Genomic DNA, 27,144 nt, shown 5'->3' with positions numbered 1-27,144 from the left:
TTGATCCAAGACCACACAACCACTTTTTTCTTCCTTTTGATTTGCTGGTGCCCATTATTGTGCTAGTTCCAAAGCGAGGAAGACACTGTAGCCTTCAATGTTACTTTTCCTTGCTTTCTTCAGCCCAGACATATGAAAATCTGCTGTGACATGTTATTTTGAATATTTTTAGTGTATAGGGACTGAGTTAAATATTTCTACATAAAATTCAGAGTGGTTGTCCAAAGCAGAACTAAATCAATGTTTTCTCAGAAAAAGAGTAACATGAAATAGGGGATCATACCCTCTTCAAAGAAACAAGACAAAGTCAGTGGAAGCTGAACCTGATCTGTGACCAGTTTGTCAGTGAGCCTTGCAAAGTCTGTACTAAGCTAAAAATCCTATGAAAAATAGATAGAAGTACTTGCAGTACAAGCAATCCAGGCTGTTGAAATTAGTTGGGGTTCATCTGGGCCATGTTCTGAAGCATAAAGGTGGAGAAACCTTGACTGGATCAGTAACTGTTTCTGCAACTCAAAGACAGAAATATATAAAAAGAAAATACCATCACCAGTAAAATCAAGAAGTCTTTGCAGGGACTGCCAATCCCTTATCATGAAGGGTTCAAAGTAATCAATTTGTTTCTTTTCCTAAGTTTCTTTTTTTTCCCCATTGGAGGCCCCCATCTTTTCCTCACAGTTCTGACAAGGTTGTTGAAGAGTTTGTCATTTGATTAGGATCTGCATAGGTAGGAGGGTAGACAGGAGAGAAGGATAGAAAATAACCTTTTCTTGAATACTTTTATCAGGCAATGAATATAATTATGGGCTGTTGCCTTCTCAAAGTCTAAGTGAGATGTACGGTCTGTTCTGATTGCATGTACTCTTCTTCTGTCAGGAGGCCCGATGTGGTTATGTTATTATAGTGATGGCACTGTTTTGGTGCACAGAAGCCTTGCCGTTGGCTGTCACAGCTCTCTTTCCTGTCTTGCTGTTCCCACTAATGAATATCATGGATTCAACAACAGTAAGAGATATTACTCTATCCATATTTGCCTATGTATTTATTGGTCCGCTTCTCTTAATCTGGGATTATTTCCAGGGTGATTTCTAGAGTGTGGTGCAAAGAAGAGAAAATTGTACTATTGTTGCACAGGGAATTGGCTGTCCTCTCCATGGAACAGAACTTGCATGAGCCTAGAGTGAACTCCGGGTGGGGCTGGTAATCTGAAATCAAAGCAAATTCACTGTTTAGATGCAATCCATAGTTACTGTGTGCTAATGTCTTTGGGACAAGACCGTGCCTCAGAAAGTGCCTTCTCTCTAAACATTGGCTTCTTGTCACTATTTTCTCTGCCTTGTTCCATATTACAGGTCTGCCGGGAGTACTTGAAGGACACCAATATGCTTTTTATTGGAGGACTGCTGATGGCCATTGCGATTGAGAATTGGCACCTACACAAGCGTGTTGCTCTGCGGGTCTTGCTTATCACTGGTGTCAGACCAGCCCTGTGAGTAACAGTTGTGAAAACACTGTGCGATCAAGGACTTTATGGCATTAGTTCCTATCTCAGAGCTGCCTGTAGTCTCCTATGTAAATCTGTAAATCACATCCTACAAATGGTTTTCTGCAGTCCAAGTGAGTTAGTGCCTGAGCAAACCTTGCAAATGGGGATCCTTTGATGTGTTACAGACCTGGTGCCTCTTTTTCGAATTCCATATGGCTTTAGGTGGAGAAATAGCAACAAGAGAGTCAATGCTGAAAAGACAAGGGTGCTGCTAGGCTTGGCCAGAAGCACAGCTTTAGACAATCAGGAAAGACTACAGCTGAAACACAGAAAACATATACTCTCTAACTGTTATACTGATTGCAAAGAGAAGAGAAAATATGGGGATGCTAGTTTTGAAAACAACAATTGTTTACCAGACTAGAACTTTAAGCTATGCAGAGGCTATGCGGCCCTATTTAATTTGTCTCAGATCTTAAGAAGATGGAATACTGAAGGAAATTACAAAGCAATAGAATAAAAATGCATACAAGATAAAGCCCTTTTCATCTAATATATAATCTACATCTCATCTAAAGAATAATTTTGAGACAAATAACAGAGTTAATACTGAAACAAGGATTAGAATTTTATATGAATAAGAAGAGAATCTTAAATAATAGAGGTGGAATAAAATGACAAAAAAAAGAGATCATCTTCCTTATGGCTTAAACTGATTGCCATTTGGGATCAAATTCAGCTTGCAATTCCTCTTCAAAATATATTATAATACATTAACATGTTATTGAGATGGTATGTCTTCCTCAGAAGCATGCAGAATAAGCAGGATACTGACTAGATAAACTGTTTGCTCCAAGGTACTAGCTTCCACTTTACTAGTCATAAGAATGTAAAAGCACAATTGGCTGAAACTGCAAAAATTAAAATTTATGTTAAATCTTACCATGTCATTCACAAAGCAGACCAGGGTAAGAAGAAGCGCTAGGTGTGAATTGCTAAGAATTTTCCAAACCCAGCATTTGTAACCAAAAGCTTTGTAACAAAAAAAAAAAAGGGCATTGCAGCACTGAGTTCTGAACTGACTTTTTCAAACCTTTTCATTTCAGACTCCTCATGGGTTTCATGATTGTGACCGCCTTCCTGTCGATGTGGATCAGCAATACCGCCACCACTGCCATGATGGTCCCAATAGCACAAGCAGTGTTGGAACAGTTGCACAAGTCAGAAATGGAGTTTAGCACAGTTAGCCAAGCATCTGAAAACATCAACAAAGCCTTTGAACTGCAGGAAAAGTCAACTAAATCAGATAGCTCCAAAGAAACAGAGGAAAAAGGTGAGTGGGTTATGGGTGTCTTTGCGGTAATGGAGGATGACCTGATGCCTTCCTCACTGTCAAAGTTACTAGTAAATTCAAAAAGAAAAATGTGCCTAAAGCATCCTGACTGTATCAGACAGCATTTATGAGGCTCTTCCATGAACCAGACAAAAGCACAGTAAGACCTACTGACTTGGATGAAGTGAGAAATAGATTGAAAATATGAAGCGATGATAACCAACAAATAAAACAACAAAATGTATAAATTCTCTATTAGCTGAAGCCTTTACATGTGGCTTGATATTTCCCTATATATTTATGTTAGTTCAATTATTATCTACTGTGTAACTTATCAGATAACAGGGAATTCCTAAGGGAAAATTTCTGGCCTACTTCATGCCAGAAGGTTAGGGATTAAAATGATCTTTCCAATCCAAAAATACACAATCATGCAACAATCTCTCTTTATCAGCTGTCTTGCCCTCTTCCCACCTTTGAGATAACTTAATTGTTTCTGATTGTAAATCTCAGCACCAGCAGTCAGGTGCTGGTACAGAATGAGTTACCTTCAGTCCAACTCCTCTGACTCTGTTGTGCCTCCCTGAATTCTTGCCTCTCCCCTCTGTATGCAGTTCAGACATTGCCCTAGTTCACCGAATAGTGTCAGCAGTATGTTCGGACTTTATCACACATTTCAACTTTTCTTCTGAAAAACTGCTCAGCATCAGGACAACCACTGAAAATGGACAGAAGATAAATAATGCCAGCCTTAAAATGAGGAAATTTGGCTCCTTCAGCTTTGAGTCCATTGTGTCCTAGGCTTGAAATACTGAATTACACAGGCACAAGATCTTTTCCTATCTAATCTAGCTTCTGTAACTCTTTTGTTCCTGTCTTGGGACCTAGGTAGTAGTCATATCCTGACAGTCGAGGAAGACAGAGAGAGAAATGAAAATCTGCGAGAGGAGAAACACAAGAAATTCTGCAAGGGAATGTCTCTCTGTATTTGTTACTCAGCCAGTATTGGAGGGATTGCAACTCTGACTGGGACAACACCAAATCTGGTACTGCAAGGACAAGTTGATGAGTAAGTCTGGTTAAATTTGGGATTTCATACCCACTAAACTGCATCATTCTGCTACAGCTGACTTCCAGCCAACACAGAGAAGGAAAATATCAATTTGGTAACTTTGTCAGGAAGTTAGTTTCTCTTCCTTAGTGGGCCTCACAGTACCTCCTCTTTTCTGAATCATTAATTACAGGAGAGAGTGCAGAATTTTGGATGCTAACAGCCATCTACATTTTACAGGCTTTTTCCTAACAATGGCAATATCATCAACTTTGCCTCTTGGTTCTCCTTTGCCTTCCCCACCATGATCTTGTTACTGGTTTTGGCATGGATTTGGCTGCAGATACTGTACTTGGGCTTTAAGTAAGTACCCTCTACACACTGTAATACAGCTGACAGGCCTGTTAGCAAGTACTCACTACATGTTGTAACACAAGTGATATTTTCATTGATAAGCCTAGGCTTGAAAGTCAGACAGCAAGTGACAAAGTCCTCACATAAAAGAGACCAGCAGAACAGCATACTAAGTATCTGTTAAAATACTGCAACTTTTTCTCTGAAGAACCTGATCAAATCCCAGCTAAGTATACTCTGTAGATGAAAATATGAAGTTATAACTGCATATAACCGGTTCTGCAGCATTGCTTTCATGTCCTGAAAGATTGTTGTGCTTCAGACCAGGAAACTGATCTGTACATATAGCTGGTCAATACCTTTGTGACGAGAGTTGCTACAGACTTAAAAGAATTAGTGTCATGCCAGTTCCCAAGGCTAATCACCCCATACAAGCAGCTTGCGTTACCTACCTGTTTAACACTTACCCTACCACTTTTGTATGAGGCCCAACCTCCTTTCTTTTAAATGGAAAGAATTCTGTAATGGCCGCAATGGTACTTTCATCTTCAAATTCCTCTTTTAAAATTCTCCTTTTCTGTAATTTTAAAAAGCTTGGCAACTGTTTACTTCCTGGTGATCATATAGCCTTGTCAATCACACTAACATTGTCATTATTTCCCCATGTGTCCAGATAGCATGCCTGTTTATATTTAGATCATGAGCTTTCAGAGATCATGAGCTTTCAGGGATAGGAAGCTTCTTTCTGATCATCTTGGCAGTACACAGTACAATGGCGTTACTATCAACACCTATGGCTGCTGATGCTATGACAATAATATATATATAATTTCTATATGCATATATAAATATATATATATCTAAAAGACAATATGACTGAGTATAAAATTTGGATTCTTAACTCTGAGGATATCTGGCAAATGTCTCTGATATTTCTTGTCCATTTTTTTCTAGTTTTCAGAAGAATTTTGGTTGTGCTGCAAATGCCTCTGCAAAGGCTAAGGCAAAACAGGCCTATGACATTATCAAGGAAGAGAGCAAGAAATTGGGGTCAATGAAATTTGCAGAAATAGCAGTTTTGATCCTCTTCATACTACTGGTACTGCTCTGGTTTACAAGAGACCCTGGTTTCATACCAGGTTGGGCAACAGTTCTTTTCAACAAAAATGATACAAGGTATCATCACTTCTCCTCCTCACTTTGAATAAAAATTAAATAGGCTAGATTTTATAAAAGTGAAAACGGGGCTAGACTAAATATCTGACTGATCTATTGCAGCTATGTCACTGATGCTACAGTTGCCATCTTCATTTCAATTTTGTTGTTCATCATCCCTTCTGGCATTTCTAACTATGACAGAGACAAACACCAAACAGGTAAGATGACTGAAGGCATCAAAAATCAACTGTCAGAATAGGTACATGGGAAGTTCTACATTTTAGAATTACAAAGGAAATTTCAAACATTAAACAAGATTTCAAACTGCTCTTCCTGCATAGCTACAGCTGTATGCTTTAGGCTAGGCAAGGCATACATCCCATATAAGTTCTCTGTTTCTTGTAATTTAACTAAGTAGGAAACTCTTATCTCAGCAGTGTTCCAGACACTAGTATTATACATATGTAAAAGCTTCTGAAGCTGGAGCCTTCAAGAGACAATACATGACTTAACAGAAACACATACAGTTCTGCAGATACGTTGCCATACTTTTAACTCACTCTTACCTGTATTCTACTATGCCTCTTGGAGCAGCTACAAATCATTCATTAGGATTTTTGCAAGCCGAGTTTTACAATCTTTGTTGATGAGGCTCTCATCATTTGCTTTAGGAGACAATTCCACAGTCTACTTGATCTTGCTGACAGAAGTGTTTCCTGATGTTCAGACTAAACTCACCTCCCACCAAGAAGCCCTCCTTTCTTTGGAGAATGTAACATGGCTTACAAAATCTTTTTGGATTTTAGGCAGCAAGCCAAAGATCCGAGCACCTCCAGCTCTCTTGGACTGGAAAGTAGTTCACCAGAAAATGCCATGGAACATCGTGCTTCTGCTGGGAGGTGGCTTTGCCTTAGCCAAAGGCAGTGAGGTAACATTCTTCTGCTTACCTGGTATTTGTGTCCTCCTGGGTGTTTTCCATCTTGTTTTTCAAGCACGCTCTCCCAGAACGCAAGAGGGCATGCTGGTAGCACCAAACATGCATTTCCTCAGCTAGTGGCAGTAGGACAGACTTCACCATCCGTAGGAGGAGTCCTGTGATTAGAACAAATCTTTATTGTTGCCTATGCAACTGGGATGGTACTACCAATCAAGGCAGCATGATTAACTGTGTTTCTAGAAAAGTGAGTGCTTAAGAAACTACCCCAACACATTAAAGGTTCTATTAAATAAAACTTAAATCCATGTGGCAAGCACAAGGAGATAATATGCCCAGGATGGGTCTCCAAATTCTTTCAAACAAACTACTTATGGAAATATGATTTAAATTAAACTACTAGAAGACAAATGTAGAGCTAACTAGAGAACCTTGAGGAGAAGTTAAAAACGTCTGGCTGTCAGACTGAGGGAGGTACTGATGTACTTCTGCGGGCATCTGCCAGGAGTCCAGTGCTACATATTATTTTTCAGTAATGACTTAGATGATGGACCAGACAATACATTTATTAAATCTATAGAAAATAAGCAAATTAGAAAAGGCTTCAAGTGCCTGGAAGTACTGGTTTAGAATTCAAAGATCTGTAAAATTGTTTCTAGAAAACAAGGATGCAACTCAATATGGGAAATAGGAAGAAATAACCAAGTATCACAAATAGAAGATGTGGAAATGACTGGATAAGTTTTAAAGCTGCTCATGCACCTTATTCTAGTCAATATTTTTATATTGCTACTGAGAAAAAAGCAAACAACTGGAAACATAGGTAGCACCATCATACATAAGACATGTAAATTATAATCCTTCCACTCAGGACTGGTAAGTCCTCAGCTACAGTACTGTATTCAGTTTGGGGTATCAGTCTTCAACAACATGTGGGCTATATGAAGAAAGTTTAGAGCAAGGTAGTAAGAATGATTGGATCTCTGGGAAACATGTCTGGAAAAGGAAAGATTCAAAAAATTATGCTAATTTATTCTAGAATAAGTCATCAAATACATAAAAGCTGCTGCAGAAAGAAAGATAGTATACTTTTTTATATTCTGATGGTGCTAAAGGGCTTAAATTGCAGCAAAGGAGATTTAGGTTAAGCAGTAGGAAAATGTTCCAACTGTAAAGATAGTTAAGAACTTGAAAAAATTATCTGGGGAGATTTCGGAAACTTCATTGCTAGAGATGTTTAACAAGTTTGAAAAACATCTATCAGTAATAATTTAGGTAGAGCCAATCCTGCCCTAGAACAGGGAATTAGACTAGTGCTTTCAAGACAGATTCAACCCTCCCGTGAGAGAGCACTTTTCAATGTCAGAAGAAACAGGCTGAAGTAACCAAGATATGAAATAAGGAGGACACGAAGAACGGTGGTTGCAAAACCAGTGAGAAAGCTAGGCTATAATGCATGAAGCAGCAAGACATGCGCAGTTAGGATATGTTCTCTTAAGAACAGCTGAATAATAATGATGCCTAAACTACAGCCCAGAATAATAGGGGAGATGCTGGTATTTTCTAGTGACTGAGAAGTATGAAAGGTATGAAAAGCTTCAGATAGTTGATCAAGATCTCAGACAGTGTGATGAAATTACATTAAATTGCTAGAATATCTGCTAAGATATATGAAAAATATTGGTCATGTACAACTAATGGCCTGAACAGAGAAATAACTATTTGCTATCAATAACGTACTGTAAACGTAGTATCTTCTTCTTTTAAATATTTTGGAAGGGAAAGCACATTTATTTTTATTTAACCTACCGAATTATCATGTCTATGAGCATTGCCTCTTACATGTTTTTCTACAGAAAGCAGTTCGTATGGGAACTCCTATAAGAAGGGAAGGTAGAATCAGTATGAGAAATGTAATTGGACTGTGGTGTGGCTATTTCTTCTCCAGCCTACCATCTTGATAGACCTCTTTCCCCTGTTACAGGAATCTGGTCTGTCTTCATGGTTAGGTAACAAACTGACTCCTCTGCAGCACATCCCTCATCCAGCTATTGCTCTCCTGTTGTGTCTCCTTATTGCCACTTTCACTGAGTGCACCAGCAATGTGGCCACTACTACCCTCTTTCTCCCTATTCTGGCTTCAATGGTAAGTTCCAGCATTTCAAAATACTCTTATGAGAACAGCTTTCAACTCTTCTGCAAGCATACACCTGCCTAATTATAAAAACTAACTGGCTGACATAGCCAAGCACTGGTTCACGTAGCCGACCAGGAATACAAGACTTAAAATATACATATATGTATGTGCATGCATATATATTCACACACACTGTGCTCGGTTCAACCTTTCTAAAATCATTGCTGGTGAAAAGTAAAGGGATTAAATTCATTGGCATATTAGACTTTGCCTTCTGGCCTAAACAACCTCATGAGGTCACTGCCAGCTGTACTTGTTTTTTCCTATTTGTTCTGCATAGAGACAGCAACAGCAGCAGCATTTGCTTCTCTGCAACATTCCATTACTGTATTTCACTCCGACCACTAGCCTTCCAGAAGTCTCTGAAGATGATAGCATTAGTCAAGCTCTATGACCTAATTCAGACTTTTGCATTTCCACAGGAGATTCCTGTTGCTGGGGTAGACATAGTTCTGCAGCATGAAAAGCTGGTTCCAGATAGAAACTGGAATAAGCTCCACCAAAATCTTTTTGCATAGGCCACAGACTCCACCTAACCCCTAAACTGATCCACTCGCCTTCAGAGCTTGGGCTACCCCGTTTCCTCTGATAATTTTATTTTGTTCTTAACCAGTTTGAAGCCACTCTACATTTCTGCCTGGTTTTAGAGTTGAATACAACCATTATTACTAATTTATACTGCAGCAGTGATCAGATTCCACAATCAGGAATACAAAGCACTGACCACAAAATCAGTTCTTGCATTTGCTGCATAAAGACATTGGCTAGAGTTTCTAAAGCAGAACCAAAATATGAGTGGCTGCAGTGTTTGTGAAAGAATGAGGTTTCTGACATGGATAAATACAGTCTTCCACCAGAAGATTTCTATGCATTTTTATATATCGAAACCATCATCTTTGCTCTCCCTTCTTGCATAGGCTGAAGCGATCTGCCTCAATCCACTCTATGTCATGCTGCCCTGTACACTTTCTGCATCATTGGCATTCATGCTCCCAGTGGCCACTCCTCCTAACGCCATTGTCTTCTCATATGGACAACTCAAGGTTATAGATATGGTGAGCAAAAGCGCATTCTTTTCAGAATTTTCATCACTAGTTTTGATCTTCCCTTTTTCTAATATTGGTTCTTCTTGGAAGGGTTTTAGAAAACTCACTGTACTCAGCTTACATCAAATGGAAAGAAGAACATACATGTGTGAATTAATAAAGGGTCACGCTGACTCTAATATATATTCAGAGCCTTATAAAGAAGCTATTGAGCTTTTAACGAACAGCCAAGGTCTCTTGAAGATGTTCCAACAAGAGCTTGCTGTCAATGAGAAATGGCTATATCTAACTGTTCGAAAAGCCCAAATGTAGATCGTAGGGATGTCATAGTCCTGTCATCTGGATAGTCCTTCTGCAGGGACTAGGAAAAGCCTAGCACATCTCACTAGGCTGCCCTGATGCCTCTTCTCACTATGTTAAGGAAAGACGGACAAGGATGCCATGTCTCTTGATAACTTTTCTAATTTATAACTGATCCAAGAAGAAATCCGAAATAACATTAGAGACAGATGCCAGGTCAGAAGAGAAGGTGCTACATAAGTGGATTAAAAGGATTTCAGGACTTCTAGTTTAAGAGTTTTATTTTTCCCCTAATACAAATTATATTTGTGAAGAAAACCAGCTTAAATGTAATTTGATGGAGTTCTGATGGAGTTGTAAAAAAAGGCCAAAGAGAAAAATCTAACCGTACAAACAATCCTAATAAGCAAGGAAGGAAAAGAGTACGCAGTTCAACTAATAACACTTCTCTTTTGTAATTCTAGGCCAAAGCTGGGTTTGTACTCAACATCCTGGGAGTTCTGACCATAACTCTAGCCATCAACACCTGGGCTTCATCTTTGTTCCAACTGCAAACTTTCCCATCTTGGGCAAATAAGACAGGTACATGCCCATAATATGGAGAGGCAAGGGAACCAACAACTGTTTCTGTTAGAACTGCAGTGAGAGCAAGACTATAACCTACACAAGTTTTGCCGAGGCAGTGGTTACAGGCCTGTTCTGTGGAAAAGGACAAGCCACCTACAAGGAAAATAATTCAGTTGATAACAGCAATAAAATTGCCTAACAGTGCTGTTTAGCAGGCAATTTTGTTACCCCAGCAGTAAGATGAGGTAACCTTTGGCTTTTCAACTGTTCCAGGTATCTTTAGTTTTTCTGTCTCTGCAGGGGTAGATTTGCCCTGAGTGCTAGCTACATTGCTTTTCAAGCTCCACCTGTAAAGTCTGAAATCTGCAGTGAGAAAGAAGAGAGGTGTGTATATAAAAGGAAGGAGAGAGACTCTACATTCCTGATTTCATGCATATATCTGTGTATTGTCACAACTAATATGACTATTCACCTGTATATGAGTATACAGGCCTCTGTGTATATGTTCAAAATGTACATGATTGTTATATACCCCATGGGCATTCTCAGGAAGGCATGTGTTGTATGATTACAGAAAAATCACATACTGTCAGCCCATTCTATTACTTTGAAACATATTTATTTGCAGTCCACTTGTTGTGAATGTAAAAGACCAATTTTTCTTAGAACATCTGTCCCATTGTTATTTATGTAAGACTACAGCCTGCAAGGTCGTGATAAGAATAGCAATATTCTCTTGAGAAGGGGAGAATCCCTGTGTCCTAAAATATATATGATTGAATTAAAGATATTTTTTTTAATGTACCCCCGTGTTATGGAGATTTTTCCGATTATATATCACTGCTTCTACTTCTGTCTTCCATGTATCAGCTGCTTGCCTGTGTGCTTACTTAAAGTATCTTGAAATAATCAGAAAAGTTAGCATATTGATTTTCTCTTATCCTTAAAGTAATGATTACTTTATTACTAAGAGTCCAATTTTCTTGGAATCTCAAAACCAAGATCTTCCTTTTCAAAAGCCCCTAATACCATTAAATATTTAATCCCTATTCTGCTGGAACTGACTTTCAGTAGCACATAGACTCCTAATGACCAAACTGACAAAGATACTGGAATATCCAAAGATGCTTTGCCAAATTAAGCACTTAGTACCATAAATGAGGTTGGGTTCAGACAGATCAGTTATGCAATATGTGCCCCTGAACTTTGTGCTAAATTCTTTGTTCTGTTGTTGTCTGCCTAAGTTTTGCATGAAGTCTGTTGCACTTCTGAAATCCTGCTTGAACCATACTGGTGCCATGAGAGTGAATGTGAGTGAATTTCACTCTAAAATAGTATGCATGCTCTTGAAAATCTTTTTTCTTTCTTTCTCTGTCCTAATTATTAGGAGACAAGGACAACGTGCAGTGTACATTTGATTTATAAAATGTTAGAATTCACTGACCTGCAGTAGTTTCTTTCCAGGTCCAACTGTCAAGACAATTGTGGTATCTGCTGATCACTGAATCCCTTTGCCCTGATAGCTTCATTGGCCTGACAAGCACAGTTGCTCTGGAAAATCACTGTCTCAGAAAGAACAGTCTGGTATTAACCCTTCAGTGGCTTTGAAAGATAGTGTTTTGATTTGATGTGTGATAGGGATCCAATAGAATATCCACAGCACAAGAAGGAAGGACATTTATTCTCTTTTGCTAATGAGCTCCTGGGTAATTGATTTCAATCACATAATGACTTGCTCAGGTCACTGCTAAACCACTCATCTTCTTTCCATTTGCATTTACCTCTATCAAATAACATCCAAATCTGTCTAAATATTTTCATTACACTGCTCACCCTGTGTCTGAGTACCTAACAAAATTACAAACCCAAGCAGATGATTTGCTGCAAACCTCTCCCTTCTTTGCTCTTTGTCTACAGCATCAGGGCAGTGTGCATAGCTTTTGTTTGCTTTTTTGTTTTCTTTGAAATACTTGCACGTAGTTTACATGTCCCTCTAAATTACTGCTTAGCTAAGCAGGAAATGTTGAATTCTTATAACATTTCCCATCAGCCTCTCCTTCCAGCCCTTTAAAACTGTGTTATGATTCTTTGAAGTCTTTTCTATTAGTCTACATTATTCAGAGGCTGTGGTGTGCATAAGTACATGCAGGAGCACAGGTGCAATCTTTATGGCAATCTCAAGAAGAAAGAAGAGAGACATCAAGTAGCACAGAGTGTTATGGGGCCAATGCAATAATGCTGGGTGTTCCATGTTCATTAGCATGTATGAGTACACAGAGACTTCCCAGAAAATGGCTGCAGCGAAAGTTACTCAAGGGTTATACAAATGCCCAGCTTCCAGAAGAATACAGGTGAAAAGCTGTAATCTGTAGACAGAGAAGAGAAGCGAACAATACCAGGACATAAAGAGAACGGAAAATTTCATTAATAGTTTCCACCTTGAAGTGATGGTAGTAGCAAGTACGCACTGGGCAGTTTATTGCCTTGGGTGTGTCTCAGCGCAGGACTAGTTGAGGTACAGCTAAATATAGTGTGCTTGTGCAAAAACCAGTAACACTATTAAAAACATTCATAATTTTCTAAGCAAAGCAGGTAGAAAGTGTTTCTAAGCCCCATTATTACACAGATCACCTTTGAAGGGTGGTTCCCCATTATGTTTCCAGATATTGCCCTCAAGGAGTGGCTCTATTTCCCATTGTGTGATCAAATTTCACAATCTTCTGTGAAACTGCCAGCTCAGCACCTGTTGTAGTTAGGTGTGATTTCCAATGCAGCTCTTCATTTCAGAGTTGACACTAAGTTTGTTTTACATAAAGAGTTGTAAGTGATAAATTTGTTAATGAGAAGGGGATGTCTGCCTTCTTGCCTGTCTTGTCTAAAAAGCGAGTGCTCTACAAAACCACAAAACACAGGTTTCCCACAGTATATGCCAGTGAGTAAGTGGGTGACTCGCAGTCACCTCCTCCATTTTCCCTGGAGTTATGGTGCTGTCTTGCCTTGCCTTGCCCAGACACACGCACACACACACGGACATACACAAGTTCTACAGGCACATACATGTATGTACACCTAAGAGAATATGACGGACTTACCCTGGTAAACATACACATTTCTACAACACATGACCACACCAGAAAACCAGATGAATTTTAAGCAGGCTATTACAATGAAAATAGCTTACATTGAGAAAGGCACCTCATCATAAACATCTTGACAGAAGTTTGTGAAGTGGCATGTAAGTGATGCAAGGGTCACTTCGTCAAGCACTGAAATCATAAACAGACTTAACAGAACACATGACAATTTTAAAGCCAAAGAAGGATGAAGCCATGTCTTTCTAATCCTCAGGTTGGTTTGGAGAAACCAAAAATTTGCTCCCAGTCACTTGAAAGGTATTAAAATCAACTTTAAGGAAGCCTTGTTGTATAGCACTGAAACCTTGGAATATATCTAGATCCTACAATTTAATTCCTAAGCTTTCATTAAAAAACAAAACCAAAAACAAAACCTGCTTTTAAGGAAGCTTTATCATATAATGGCCATAAAATAATTCTCAAAAAGATGAAAAATATTTTCAGAAAACAAAATACAAACCAACAGAAACATGAAGGTCCTGTGTTTTATACATCAGCATGTATGTAAATACGGACCTTTCTCCAGAAGCTGTAAGAGCAGTTCCACTCTTGTCCTTGGAGGTAATTCCTCCCTCAGATAACTATGGCATGTTGGCAGTAGTGTGCACCTTAGTGCAAAACTCCAACTCTTTCCATTTGGCATATTTGTTCTAGGAATTTGTTCTTTGCTCTCAATTAGCATGTTGGTTTTAGGGTTTGCAAAGGCAGAAACAGAGTTTAAAATTTCTGCAATGATGAATAACTAAATAAAGAACAGAAAATAGAAACAAAAGGACTTAGGAAATACGTAACTTTAAATCATCAAGGAATTTCACAACCCTCAATTTTTTTCCAACACGGAACCAATAAAACTATTTACAACTTGATTCACTGAACTTTATGATTTGAGTTAGTAATGACCAAGGTGCCAAAGTCTGGAAATGAAGTGGTTTGAATGTACTAATCACCTGGTGTCCAAAATAACAACTGTTTAATAGAACTTAATCACTACTGTCAATGCTATGCATTTTCTCCTATTAAAGAAACATTTAATATTATTTATCCTTTAATCATACTAACAGACGTCAAGTTGCTATTCAGGATGTGCAGATTGCCTTGCAATGTGCCATCTACTGGCTGCAGACACTCCACCAGGGCATGCCCAAGGTTCCTAAATCCAGGCCAAGCACCTAGTCTGGTGTTGATCTTCCTTGGAAAACATCCTTAAATCGCTAGGGGGAAAGTAATGGAACAAGAGGAATACTTTTCAAAGGCAATGCATGACAGCATAGCTGCAAAATTAATAAGATTGATTCAAATTGTCAGAAAGGGAAAAAAACAAAGCATAAACTAACTTGAAAATAGAGAAGGAACAGAACGGTTAATTCAAGGGTTCAACCCTTATATATTGTTATGCATGATTTAGATTTAACTGCTTCAAGGCTCAGACCTTGTATGCCTGTGTAAGGCACCTATCTGATAAAACATTAGTTGTGACTACTTTTAGATGGCGCTGTACTTGAAATATTAATGTTAAGTATGATCAACTAAAACATCAAAACTTTACACTGCTTCAAGTTTATACTATTCAGCCGACTTAAGATTAGTATTAAGGTGTTCTTGCCAACCTAACAGCACTACAGGAATTTCCTCATTTCCCTTGATCCCTGTCCAGTCTATGAGAAGCAGAGCAATTTCAAGTTTTCCCAATACCTGCCACTGGGACCTAGGGCTTTCCACTCTTTGGAAGGGAACGGAAAGCCCTAGGACACCAAATTGCATTAATTCTTCTGATTACAGAGCTTCTAATTTCTTTCTATAAAACAAAAGGAAAAGTGGTCAGAATTGTCCATGAAACTAATGTCCATATTAATATGGAATTGCACGATGTCAGAAGAGCAAGTTGTGTGCAAAAGCAGAAGGGGAATACAGTCTCAGTACAGTTAGTTGTTATGGCACCAGTTTTCCTGGCTGCCTATCAAGGGGATCTTAGACAGTGAGTAGTGGTTATTCAGGGGCAGTTGTAGTGACTGCAAAGGGAAAGTCACATTTTCTTTTTTGCTGTAGGACTATCCTGATGAGACTTGCCAGAAAATTCAAAAGGATCCTCTTTATTTTTAAGATGTCTGTCACCTGAAGGGAGTTTGAATTTTCCTCCTTATTCTTACCTCTGGCAATATCATTCCTGCTACATGAAACATGCAATCATAAATCATTTGTCTGCATTGCAGATAACACAGTTGTACAATGCAAGCTTCCTCACACCTGTGCTTTTTCTTTTCTCCTTAGACCTAAGCAAGTGGTGTTGTGGTATCAAGAGCTACAATCGGTACTGAAGAAATAGTAGCCTCAGAAGATACTACCTAGCCAATCTGAAATAATCTTTGTAATTCCTTTAGTGTTACATCTTTATCATCCAGGCTACACAGAAAATAGTAACATCATCAGAATTTGTTCAGATGACTTTTAGAGACTTGCAAGCTTAGGGATGAAGACAGAATAGTTTTTCCTCTAATTAATGGTGAAAGCCAATGACCACAGCTAGCGCTACAGTCCTTCTGGATAGTCACAACAGAAAGATCAGTGAATGGCACAGAAAAAACAAACTTCACTTTCATGCTCATACATTATCTCTTAATTTAAGATGCTCTGACAGTTGATAGAAAGCATGGTGTATGGACAAGACAAAAAAAAATTCTGAAATATATTCAGAAAAGACTGAAGTGTAGCTGCCAGAGGGGCAGGTTCTGTCTGCCATCCTGGCTCCAGAAACAGAAGTCTTTCTCCCCAGTGTGCACAGGGTGTGTGGAAGTGCAGGAGTTCATACTGTATGTTTCTATATTTTGGCAGAGGTACTCCAAGAAAAAAACCATGCAGCTTATTAGCCTAGAAGAAAAATCTCTGGTCTGTTTACACTGTAACCACACACCTGTATCTCAGAAATATGAGACAATTGATGGGGAAAGGGGAGGGGACTGACATCTTTAGTTTCCTCTGCACCAGGTGCAGTCAAGTATGTAATATCTTTCTAGCCACTATTTTGAATCAGTGCCACTTTTGGCCTACTGTACCTGCTGAACAGCCCCTGCAGGGAATGACTCCAAAACATGCCCATGCTCTCTGCTCCAGCAAGATCAGTTCTTACCTGGAGCCCTGGCAGGTGCATACATAAGTCAGCCAAATCCTGAAACCATTCTAGCACAGCTGCATTTCCTGCAAGTCACAGAAAGACAAAAACACTAAATCTTGTACTAAACCTTTGTATCAATTCATTTTCTTTACAGGACACACCACTTTATTTCCTGTTGCTGCCAGTTTCCGTTCCATTTTTACAGGACATAAATGTGGCATCAAGGAAACTCGCCTTGTCACAATGCAGCCCTATCACAAAACATCCAGGTAGGGGACAGAGACAGAGCTGGAAAAGAAGACTGTCCCGTCTCCTTAGTTCCTCAAGTAAAATGCAGTTGGATTAACTGTAACGAATTTAAGTGTCTGGTTGTCCTGAATATGATTGTTTGATATTCCTGGGCAAATAAGGAAGAAGCAAAGAGGGTTATATATAAAAAGAATAAATTGATTTTATTTTTTTTACAAGAACATCTTTCTTTGTATCATGAGAATAACAGACAAACATGCTTCATGTTTGTTGAGATAGTAACCGCATGACTAAGAACAAAGCAGCTGCTATTGCAATAGCGATTACTTGAGACCAACATACCGCTGGCCATGAAAATAGCAAATTTATTTCCTAGCTCTATTCCTTTTAAATTAATTTCTTCTCTTTAGTAATAGTGTGACGTGAAATCATTCAGTATTTACTGGAGCAGAATAAGTAACGTGAAACTGTTTGAGAAAGTATGTTTTGCCACACAATACATGACAAAGCAAAACGCATGACATGCTTTATCAACTGTTCTGTACAGATAGAGGTGGGTGGAACTGGACTGTGCTGTTCAAAAGGGATGGTATTGCATTAGCCCATACCGAAATGCACACAGAATTTCTATCATTTTTTTCCCCTTGTATCTGACTGCATGCAACCCTACAAACCAGACAAAGCAAAGTCTCTATGTTTAGGAACTTAGAACTGCAATGGGAAAGAATATTTAGCATTCTTAGCTGCTGATTAACATGAACTTGAGTTAGTTTATAAATATGATGAGTCTTTAATTTACACAACAAGTAGAGTAATAAAGAGTAGAGGAAAGAGCTTGAGAAGGAGGGAGAGATACCTTCGTATCTAACTTAGGCTGCTAACACACTCTAACTACAATTGGTCTCACAACAAAATCTTTCAAGAATCAGTATGTTTCAGCTTAAGATTTAAAAACAGCCAGGTGCCATATACACTATGTTAGCACAAGGAATTATCAAACACGTACTACAGCAGAATGCCTGTTTTTTCTTTAAATCTTACTCAGGTTATTTTTTGTCATGAAAGAAGTACCTGCAACTTTGGCAGTTGTAAAAATATCATGCATGGCACCACCTGCTAGACTAATAACAATAATTAGAAACGTAATAAACTGTTCATTGGCAAGGTAACAAATTGTCTTATCCTTTGAAAGTCACACTGGCCTGAGGCAATTCCTCACAGACATTCGCCACTGATGTCACAAGAGCCTGAGTGAAAAGCATACTGTGCAAAAAAAACAAGAGAGAAAAAAAATTAAAATAAAGAAACCACACTGGCAAAGAGACATTCAAACAATGTAGAGTAGCTGCAGTGTATTCTCATTTTACTGAACAAACCATTAAAACTAAGGACTTACAAAGAGTTGACAGTGAAGGTGAACAAATCCTGTTGCTTCCTATGAAACCTTACAGACTGGAGCATTTGGAAAATGACATGAACTCATAATACTTGCTTGAGAAGATGAAACATTTTTAACTGAATTTAGAATGAAAACTTCATTTGCAATTACTTCTTTATATGCTCCTTAATTCTTTTCATCTTTTGTACAATGATCTTTCATAAAATAATTTGCACTGAATACTTTTTACAGTGGGTTACTCTGACTCTTTTATCTCACACATTTAATTTTAAACCTGGCAATCTGAGATCAATATTTCGTTCTCACTGAAGTTCCTCTAAGTGCTAAAGCAATCTCAATTTGTCTGCCAGATAGGAATTAATGGCCTGTTCAGGATTTTTACCTCCCATTATAACTTTGATTCAAACAGACCACACAATTTCACATTACTTGTTTTCTAAGAGAGTGTTTAAAATCATCCTCAGCAATGAAAATGTGGTTTCATATTTTCATGACCTTATAGTGTTTATGCCCCTCTTCCACCCAATATGTTTTATCTCTACAGATCCATTTTCAGTTTCTGAAATGTAAAAGCTACCCAGAAATCTGTGAACATAAAATATTTGCTTCAGTCCATGCCCTTTTTCATCCACCTTCTAGAATATATGCAGGCATTCAAGAGAACACAGCTACCGGTTCCATGCTTACAGTGAACTGAAGAGAAGAAAATCAAGCCATAAACGCTGCATAAGCACTTCTTTCTGAGGCTTCTGATGATTTCACAGTCCCAGTAAGTCATCTAGGAGGGGCCCATGCCAGGCAGCAGCCTGCTTTTGTTCTTTGCTTTGTACTAAGAAGGGAGGGACATTGCTGAGGTACAACACTTTGAGTATTTATATGATTCATTCCTTCTTTCATTGAATCATTTTCTAGTTTCTAAGATAATACCTCTGGGATGATTTCAACTGCTGTTTGCGGAAGCACAAGGTTTTATGTTTTCCACTACTGTGTGTGAAGATAAAGATGAAGGAAGGATTGCCCAAGAAAGATGTGAAAAGGTTTTGGACAGGATGGGGGAAACCTCTCTTGCACAGTTCTGATTACTGACCTGATGGCTCTGAAGTCTTGCATACAGGAGCTAGGAAGGCCAGCTCAGAACCCTACCTACTACCAGCCAGGTATAGCTCCATACCCTTCCTGCTGAACATGCTGTGTAACTCCTCAAATCCAAGCAACGTCCTAGACTGTGTCAAATAATTCATCCCAGGCTGTGTTTGCATGATAATTGGTTAGGAAAACCCAAGTATGGTAGTCCTTTTGGATGTCCCAGGTAAACTCTTCTCACTTTTTCTTTCTGTTTCAAAATCAATACAATAATAGCTGGTAGAATTTGAGATAACACCTTGATGATATTAAGCACCTGTCAACTTTGCCTATAAATACTGCAGATATAACTATGTTCTCTTAATGAGCTCATAAGAAACTCACGTTTCAAGAACTAAATTTGAGTTGTATTCCTAAAACAGTTTTTCTGCAATACAAGTCTACTAATCCTGTTTATACATCTGTATTTCTCACATTAATATTACTGGTGCATTTTGGGAAGCTTAGGACAAATGTCCCCCCAAATTCTATGGAAGAGGAGAAACGCTAAAAGGGCGTGCATGTATTGGCACTAGCCGCTTATGGAGCACTGTAGTTAAGAACATGTAAGCACACTCCAAGAAAGGAAGAAGACAGACCAGTTGTACTGGTTATTAGACATGGTTAAGGGGCTAAAAAAAAAAAAAAAAAAAAAAACAACAAACCAACACACACACACTTCTACCAAGCCAGTTATAAGAAGATAATCATGTGCTAGCCTAAGCCTCTGGCAGGAGTAAAACACTGTTAGCTGTCTTCTAGTTAGCTAAATATTAATCATCCTGTTTAGAACCAATCATGTCACTAACTGGTTAGAAACTTGGTTAAAGGTTGTGGTACAGAGAAGGTGTACTCTTTTATCTCTGGCTTCAGTATTCCTAGACTTCTACAGAAAATATGTTGAGCAAGGCAAATACAAAAGCAATATTTCAGTTGTGAGCAAATTCGTAAGTTTTTTGAAAGGGATATAGCAGGTTCTGCAAGCAGGGAAGTACAGCAGGTTCTGAGCACACTCCACTGTTCTGAGTGCTACACGAGAGATCCTCAAACAATTCAAAACAGATTCTCTTCAGCTGCTGTAAAGGAATGGTGCAAGAATAGAATCTGTTTCATCTTGGGTTGCAGAGTAAGTACAGTAAATTGCTAACATGCTCCATCTGTACCACAAAGCAACATCGCAAGTCATTCACAAACAAATGTTGTTTCTAAGCTCTGTCACAGCTCCAGAAAGGATGCTGCGTGTTCATGATAGAATGTCAGCAAGGAGGAACAGACCAGAAAATAGCCTGAGAACTAAAAGATGCACACTATTTGGGGTAGGTGTGGGTTATTCAACACCTTTGAAATCATCTTGCAGCTTAAAATAAATGGAAAATAAAAAGAGCAGGCAGCAAGCCTTAGAAGCAATAATATGAAGTAATGTATGAGTGATCATTTCATTGCTTATGCCTTAGCGCTAAGTGGCCAAACCTGCATAACATATTTAGAATCATGAATGTGACAGGATTGGGTTTGGAAGACTCATACAGTTCAAAGGCCTCACTTGTAGCTCCACATGTTCTTGAAACTCCCACAGTCCCTCAGGGCCTTAAAACCAGAATGCAATAGCATTCTTCTTTGAATCTTATGTGGTCTGACCTTTAGAAAGTCCTATTTAGATAGAGGAGTTAGAGGTGACTAAACAGAGGATCAGCCAACTGTTCTTTTTGCTCCAATATCAGTACCAAAGTTTCCAGTGTCATTGTCAGCTGGCTTAATGAAACACTGCTAGGAGTCAGTCATTTGTCTTCTGACATTGGCCACACTCTTCTACATTCTTGACTTTGACAGAGAATGCATTCATCAAATTACTGTGCTCTGGAAACTGACGTAAAGTAGACTTTCTCCTTATTATTGTCATGTCACCAAAACTTCCCCAATAGCCTCGCTCTGCACAACTCTGTGATGTTAGAAAAAGCCTGGCAGCCAAAAATGAAGAAGCCATAAGACCAAACAAACAAAGACAGCCTGCCAACCTACCACTTATCCAGCAGCTTCAGGCTAGGAAAGCTTTCTCTCTTTCTGTTAACCTTGTAACAAAAAAAGGGAAGAAAATCACAAGAGACTCTTTCTGAAGTGTAATGTCAATAAAAAAGGGCAAGTTGACATAATGTTGCCAACTCTTCACAAATTACATTCTGTGAGAAGAGAAGAAAGTTTATTATACACTACAGGACATTTTAACCTGATTCTGAAGTCTGAAACTTTACATATATACAGCAATCAGCTCCAAGAAGGAATGAGCATTCCTTCCTGAGGACAGGAGAAAGATCCAGCTGCTGTGGCACGATACAGGGTCCTGAACATGTCATATGATACTGAATAGTTATAAGGAAGAAATAACTAAGCACAAGACAAAATAAACCTGTGAGGAGAACAAGAGATTATTACCCCATTAGCCCAATCTCTCTGTCTTAAATTAATTATCTCACTTCTGTATTGAAAGTTGCATACTAATAGCAGTCTTGTCAAAAAAGCAAAACAAAACATATTGCTAGATGACACAACAACTATAACACATGTCTAGATCACCTACCTGAATTTCACCTAGAGCAGAAAGGCACAGAGTCAAGTCTAACACCACGTCTTGAGCTCATCCTCATTTCTAAAATAACAATAATAGCTTATAGTGGCTGTCACATTGCTACAGATGCTATGCTTTATAGGCAACACTAAATCACTGGTCAGGAAACAATATTTCATATATAATAATAGTTCTTTATATTTTAATTTAAGATTAAACAATTAACAAACAGAAAGTTCTGCAAATGCCAACAAAAGAGCATCTTATGGGCGTGCCAGATTTAGAGGCTATAATTCAGATCTCCCTGGTGAATTCAGATCTCCCCAGAGAAGACGCCCCTTCAGTCTTCCAACTGAACACTGCATCTCACAGCTCCTCTAAGCTATAACAACAATAGGGCAGAAGATATATTTTGTCAAAAGAAGGGGCTCGGAAGGGAATGAGAATGATACTCTTAAATACATCGAATGCTGACACTGGTAAGTTCAGTTTACCAATGTGTTTTTCTAGACACATTAAACTACCAGATAAATGCACTTGGGATTATTTCTTAGGGACAAAAATGGGCTGAAGTGTATGTAGGTTAAACCAAGGTGTGTATTCCCTAGGGATATCTCAGAAGATAAAAAGCAAGCCCTGACTACTATTTAAAGGCAGCACAGCAGACGGTTAAGTTACACCCAGGTGTGTCTTCCCTCAGGTGATCCCAAGGGAGAGATGCTAGGCCACTTTTCCTATTTAATGGTGGCAGAATAGCTGGGTAGATTACGTCTTAAGTCATTTTGTAAGCTTATCATCCAAATGTTAGGATACAAAAATTGTAAGCCTACAAAGCTATTTATGATAACAAATACTGCTGCCATCACTGCATAATAAAATATAAACAATGAATTAAAAATAAGCAATTATCCCACTACTAAATTAAATAAGAATATTTTATCAAAGGAATGAATTTATGCTCTGGTTGGGCACAAAATGAAGTAAGTTCATAGGGAATACTCCTCGCTGACAAATTTCCAGATCAACAAGACAGTTCTTGCCAATTTTAAATAGCAAGAGGGGTTTATAATGAGGTCAACAGTGGTTTTTTGTGTAAGGGAGCCCAAGAACATTTTATGTTAACATCGATCAAACATTCTGAATTAGACACAAAGTGTCATGCATACTGTTGAGCTCAGCTTATCCATTTCCAGTGCTTTGCTTTAAAAAGCACTAGCTAGTCCAGGAAAAAATTTTGAGACAAGGATCAAACGGTAGAGCATAAGAAGATAATCATATTTTTCCAGCTTCTATTACAAAATAACCTCATATACCAAGATGCCAAAATGTAACACCACAGGAAGCAGATCATGCAGGATGACTCCCCCTAAGCGAGGGAAACAAATATGGAAGCAGGCTTTTGAGGCACTCATTGTGGACATATTATAAAGACATCATGCCATGTCAGTTATGCAGACTGCCATTTCTTTTCCCTCTGCACTACTGCCTGTATGGAAGTACCAAACGGCACTGCCACTTTCGTAATCTTCAATGGGAAGCTAAGCCCTCATGAAAGTAGATAGGAGCCATTTCCACCTGTTGACATTATTACTTCAAACTATAGTCTCAGTCAGACATCACTGAATTGGTTCCACTGACTCACATTTTGAATACTTACTTTGCAACTTTGATGGCTGCAATTTTTTTTTCCCCCAAAAATGAAAGATCAGACCTGGGAACAGGATTTAACAGTTTAGAACAGCTGCCAGTACACCAGCTAAACACCTCAGTCTTTCAATAAAAGCTCAGACCAAGAAGAGATACAAAGCTAACTCATTACAATAGTCTAGTCTGGATCTGACAAAACTAAGTTTGTTCTGATGTAAGCCTCTTGATCTCTTCTGTTCTTTGCTTGTGCTATATGGCTTCAGCTCCTGAAGACCAAGCTGGTTTGGTTTGACAAAACTCTTCAAGTTGACTATAAGACAGGTGTGATTAAAAAAAAAAAAAAAAAAAAAAAAAAAGTACTGACCTTAAATTCTACAAAACTATTTTGCCAGTCAAAAGGAGAAATGCTACAAAGCAGTACGGCTAGATGGGCTGTGCTCTTTATGTCCACAAAGGTGGATGTTGATGTAAGGCTGTGATACACATTGGTAAGAAACAAGAAAAGTCTGCAGCAAATACTGACACCCCCCTTTCCTCTAGGTATTTCCTCCTGATAGTTATCCCAGGAAAGAGGAGATAATGCTTGCCAGTCAGTGGTTCACTTTCATTCAGGATTTTATCTCTGCACTGCAATCGACCTGTGACGCCAGCTGAAGTAAACACACCCAACAAGTTAATGTTAAACTAGCTAACTTAGGTACCAGTAACTACATAGCTGCAGCAGTCTGGATTTCAAGGCAGGCTGCAAAGCTCACTACAGACACTGGGTTAATAATCAGGCCATTAGTCTACTTTGGTTCTGGGCCATTGCAGTTAGTACCTAAGTTACTAACATAAAACCATCTCAAATTTGTCTGTCTCAGCCATCAGAGTAAGAATTGTAAATTAAGGGTAGTGCAGAATTTGGGAATAATTAAGTAAAGATGTCAAATGTAGCCCAAACCATCTCAGAATCTTCCCTGCCAGCTTTAGACATGTAACCCTGAGGAACATCAAATGTGAAAGCCCTTGGAAAGGACAAGTAATTATCCAGCACTATCTCTGAGATCTTCCAGACAGGAAAGAGCTTATCCACCAACACTCCATGCCTACTATCTCTACAAGATCCAGCAGATAAATTGACAGTCTTCATTTCTGGTATCAGAAGTTTCTGATAGATCTAAGAATATCAAACCGGCAAACTCTTGATAGGAAATAATTTATCACAGGTAAAAACATGGCTTTTCTTCCACCAGTTCTATTATTATGACATGTGGATGCCGTGGTAGATCTTTTCTATCACAAATCTGTGTGAAGTATTCTGCAACAAGAATCACAAAAACACTTCATGAATAGCATGAACTTAACATGAATATAAATATGTCCTCCAAAGCAGAGAGCATGTTTTTATCAAAGTTTCAAGACCTTATTCAGTATCTTACCATAATCGTGGGAGATAAACATGGGTGTACCTATACAATAACCTGGGGGCCGCAAAGATGTTTCTACTGTTTTGTGGAATGACGATAATTATATTTAGCACTCATTCAAGGCTTTTCATCTTCAAAGCACTTTACAAACATTAATTAATCCTCACAACACCCTATGAGGTAGGTAAGTATTATTACAGTAGGTGTGATCAGGTTTGTGTAGGGGACTGTAGAGTGTGCACAAAGCCAGGTAAGGGCAGCAGAAATACATATTCCTGCAATTGCACATTTAAACTCATATTCCGCTCTACATACCTGCACACAAAAAACAAACCTCTCCACATAAATATATATGCATACATGCCCACACAAATGCATACGCTTCTCCAATCTAGCTATATTTTTATGACTGTGCTAAAGCATTCTGGTTTGGGGAAGGAATATTACCTTGAGTATACTGGTCTTGTAGTGTTCCTCTTACACTTAAATGCTGCAACATGTTTTGACATTCTATAATGGAGCCACAGTTCCTTTCCATGATGAGAGTTCAGACTGAACAAATGCAAGAAAGATGCCTATTTCTGGTAGCTGAATGCTTTCTGATAATATGGCAAAATCCATGCCAGGAAAGAGGTTTTTTTAACAACCACAGGTGGATAATAGGTTTGCAAAACACAGCAACAGATGGGTATTTTAAATCAAAAGAAAAACAGAGAGGTTGAGAGGGAGCACGCTCTTTCTAGACAGTTAGAGCTCAATACCTGCCCAACTTCTCTGAAGAATTACCAAGAGAACAAGGAAAAAAAACCTGCAGCTTAGTCATATTTGTATTCTTATTAAATGCAGGACTGCCCGAGGCGAACAAGAGCTGATATCATAATTATTGGCTTGCCTAGCCAGCTGCCTTCTCTCACCTGATGTAAGATCAGATCTTTCCAGCCTTTGGAGACTCTGTACCGCTGAGCCTCCACTCTCTCTGCAGGGCTGTTTGAATGACCTAATCCTGTCCTGGAGCAGCAGCACGCCGTTTTGCTTCAGTAAAAAGGTAAGAGGAAACCTCTGACAACTTCATATAGCTTTTTAGAATTCAGCCGTGAAAGCCAAACGGAAGGGGGAGCAGAACTCTTTTGCCTTGGCTCATCTATTTAATCTGAAGTCCCTGAGGCTGACTTTGAAGAACTTCAGACTGAGGGAAGGGGAAGGTCAGCACCTACATCCCGTTCCTCAGCAACTCCTATAGGTATTTATCAACCGTGAGCGAAGAGTAGCAAGAGAAGTCAAGAAAACACCAGGTAAGTTAATAGATCCATTGGTCTAGTACTGGGAGAAATGAAGACTGTAGGTGATTTCCCAAAGCAAAAAAAAAAAAAAGGTCCTCTTGTCTCGGGAGTATACTAGCTTAAACTAAGCTACTATCTGTTCCATAGTTACAAAGAAAGCTGGAAGTGTTTACCATTACCTGGAAAAAAAAATAAATAACAGAAAGACAAACCAAGAAAAGTATTTCTAAAAAAAAAGTGGAAAGTCTCATGTCTCACAGATTCATAATAGATTTCTTGCAAATTTTTCCAATGGTGAATCAAAAAACTTGGGAAGTTATATGTTTTGAAATCCAGCTTGCTTTTACTACGGCCTCCGTTTTAAATGTTACTTTTGCCTCATGTGTTTTGTAGTAGTAGATGAAAACTTTTTTTTAGACTTACTCCTGTATTGAAATGTGACTGAAATGACATCCAGAAGCTAGGATGTGTTAACTGCAGAAATTACTAAATCTGAGTACTGCAAATGGAAACTTGTTTCTTATTTCTTTATATGCACAGGAAGTATATTGCTTTCTTTTCGCTTCTTGGTTTCAGACTGTTAGATTTCCAGCAAGAAGGGAACTGTTTGTGTTGCAAACACAATAATTATGAAACCTATAAATAACAACTAGCCATCATTCACTCTTGGCCCACCTGCAAATTTACTGGACATCAGATTAAATCTTGGGGAATTAGACTTTGTTCTATAAATGTTTCACTTTGGTTTACCTGAATCATATGTTTCTAACTTGAATACTGATATGATCTAGGTTGAACTGGATGAG

The 27,144-nt window shown here is 38.6% G+C and overlaps 2 protein-coding genes and 2 long non-coding RNA genes across 10 annotated transcripts in view; 2 read left to right on the top strand and 2 right to left on the bottom strand.

Annotated features, from left to right (window-relative positions):
- Positions 1-406: 406 nt before the first annotated feature.
- LOC138686754 (uncharacterized) lies at positions 407-7,866 on the bottom strand. Its single transcript, XR_011326069.1, has 3 exons — positions 6,330-7,866; positions 3,368-3,537; positions 407-2,741 (listed from the first exon to the last, which is right to left on the bottom strand). It is a non-coding gene; the product is annotated as an uncharacterized lncRNA (long non-coding RNA).
- Positions 879-11,285, top strand: SLC13A2 (solute carrier family 13 member 2). 5 transcript variants are annotated; one of them, XM_069791257.1, is made up of 11 exons: positions 879-1,005; positions 1,353-1,489; positions 2,593-2,817; positions 3,700-3,888; positions 4,111-4,233; positions 5,179-5,400; positions 5,503-5,600; positions 6,189-6,310; positions 8,301-8,462; positions 9,431-9,568; positions 10,324-11,285. In XM_069791257.1, exons 1-11 carry the CDS (start codon positions 907-909, stop codon positions 10,453-10,455), a joined length of 1,647 nt encoding a protein of 548 aa, XP_069647358.1. In that variant the 5' UTR covers positions 879-906; the 3' UTR covers positions 10,456-11,285. The 5 variants fall into 5 exon arrangements, with proteins under 5 accessions (XP_069647358.1, XP_009924538.2, XP_069647359.1 ...); XM_009926236.2 differs by having other exon boundaries at positions 2,593-2,819; positions 3,708-3,888; XM_069791258.1 differs by having other exon boundaries at positions 2,593-2,836; positions 3,734-3,888.
- A 515-nt stretch (positions 11,286-11,800) lies between these two features.
- The window catches only part of LOC138686750 (uncharacterized), a 36,283-nt gene continuing 20,939 nt past the window's right edge, over positions 11,801-27,144 (bottom strand). Inside the window, exon 3 of the long non-coding RNA XR_011326067.1 lies at positions 11,801-11,992. This is a non-coding gene — a long non-coding RNA (uncharacterized lncRNA). The remainder of the gene's footprint in view (positions 11,993-27,144) is intronic.
- The window catches only part of FOXN1 (forkhead box N1), a 42,278-nt gene continuing 40,889 nt past the window's right edge, over positions 25,756-27,144 (top strand). The window contains exon 1 of one of the 3 annotated variants that reach the window (XM_069791235.1): positions 25,756-26,103. The gene's annotated coding sequence lies outside the window, so the exon portion shown is untranslated. Of the gene's footprint in view, positions 26,104-26,231; positions 26,351-27,144 lie in introns of those variants that run through there. The other 2 variants (XM_069791237.1, XM_069791236.1) reach the window with 2 other exon arrangements.

This window comes from Haliaeetus albicilla, chromosome 9 (genome assembly GCF_947461875.1).
Source record: "Haliaeetus albicilla chromosome 9, bHalAlb1.1, whole genome shotgun sequence".
NCBI classification, from domain to species: Eukaryota; Metazoa; Chordata; class Aves; order Accipitriformes; family Accipitridae; genus Haliaeetus; species Haliaeetus albicilla.
This window is presented reverse-complemented; position numbering and strand designations above follow the sequence as displayed.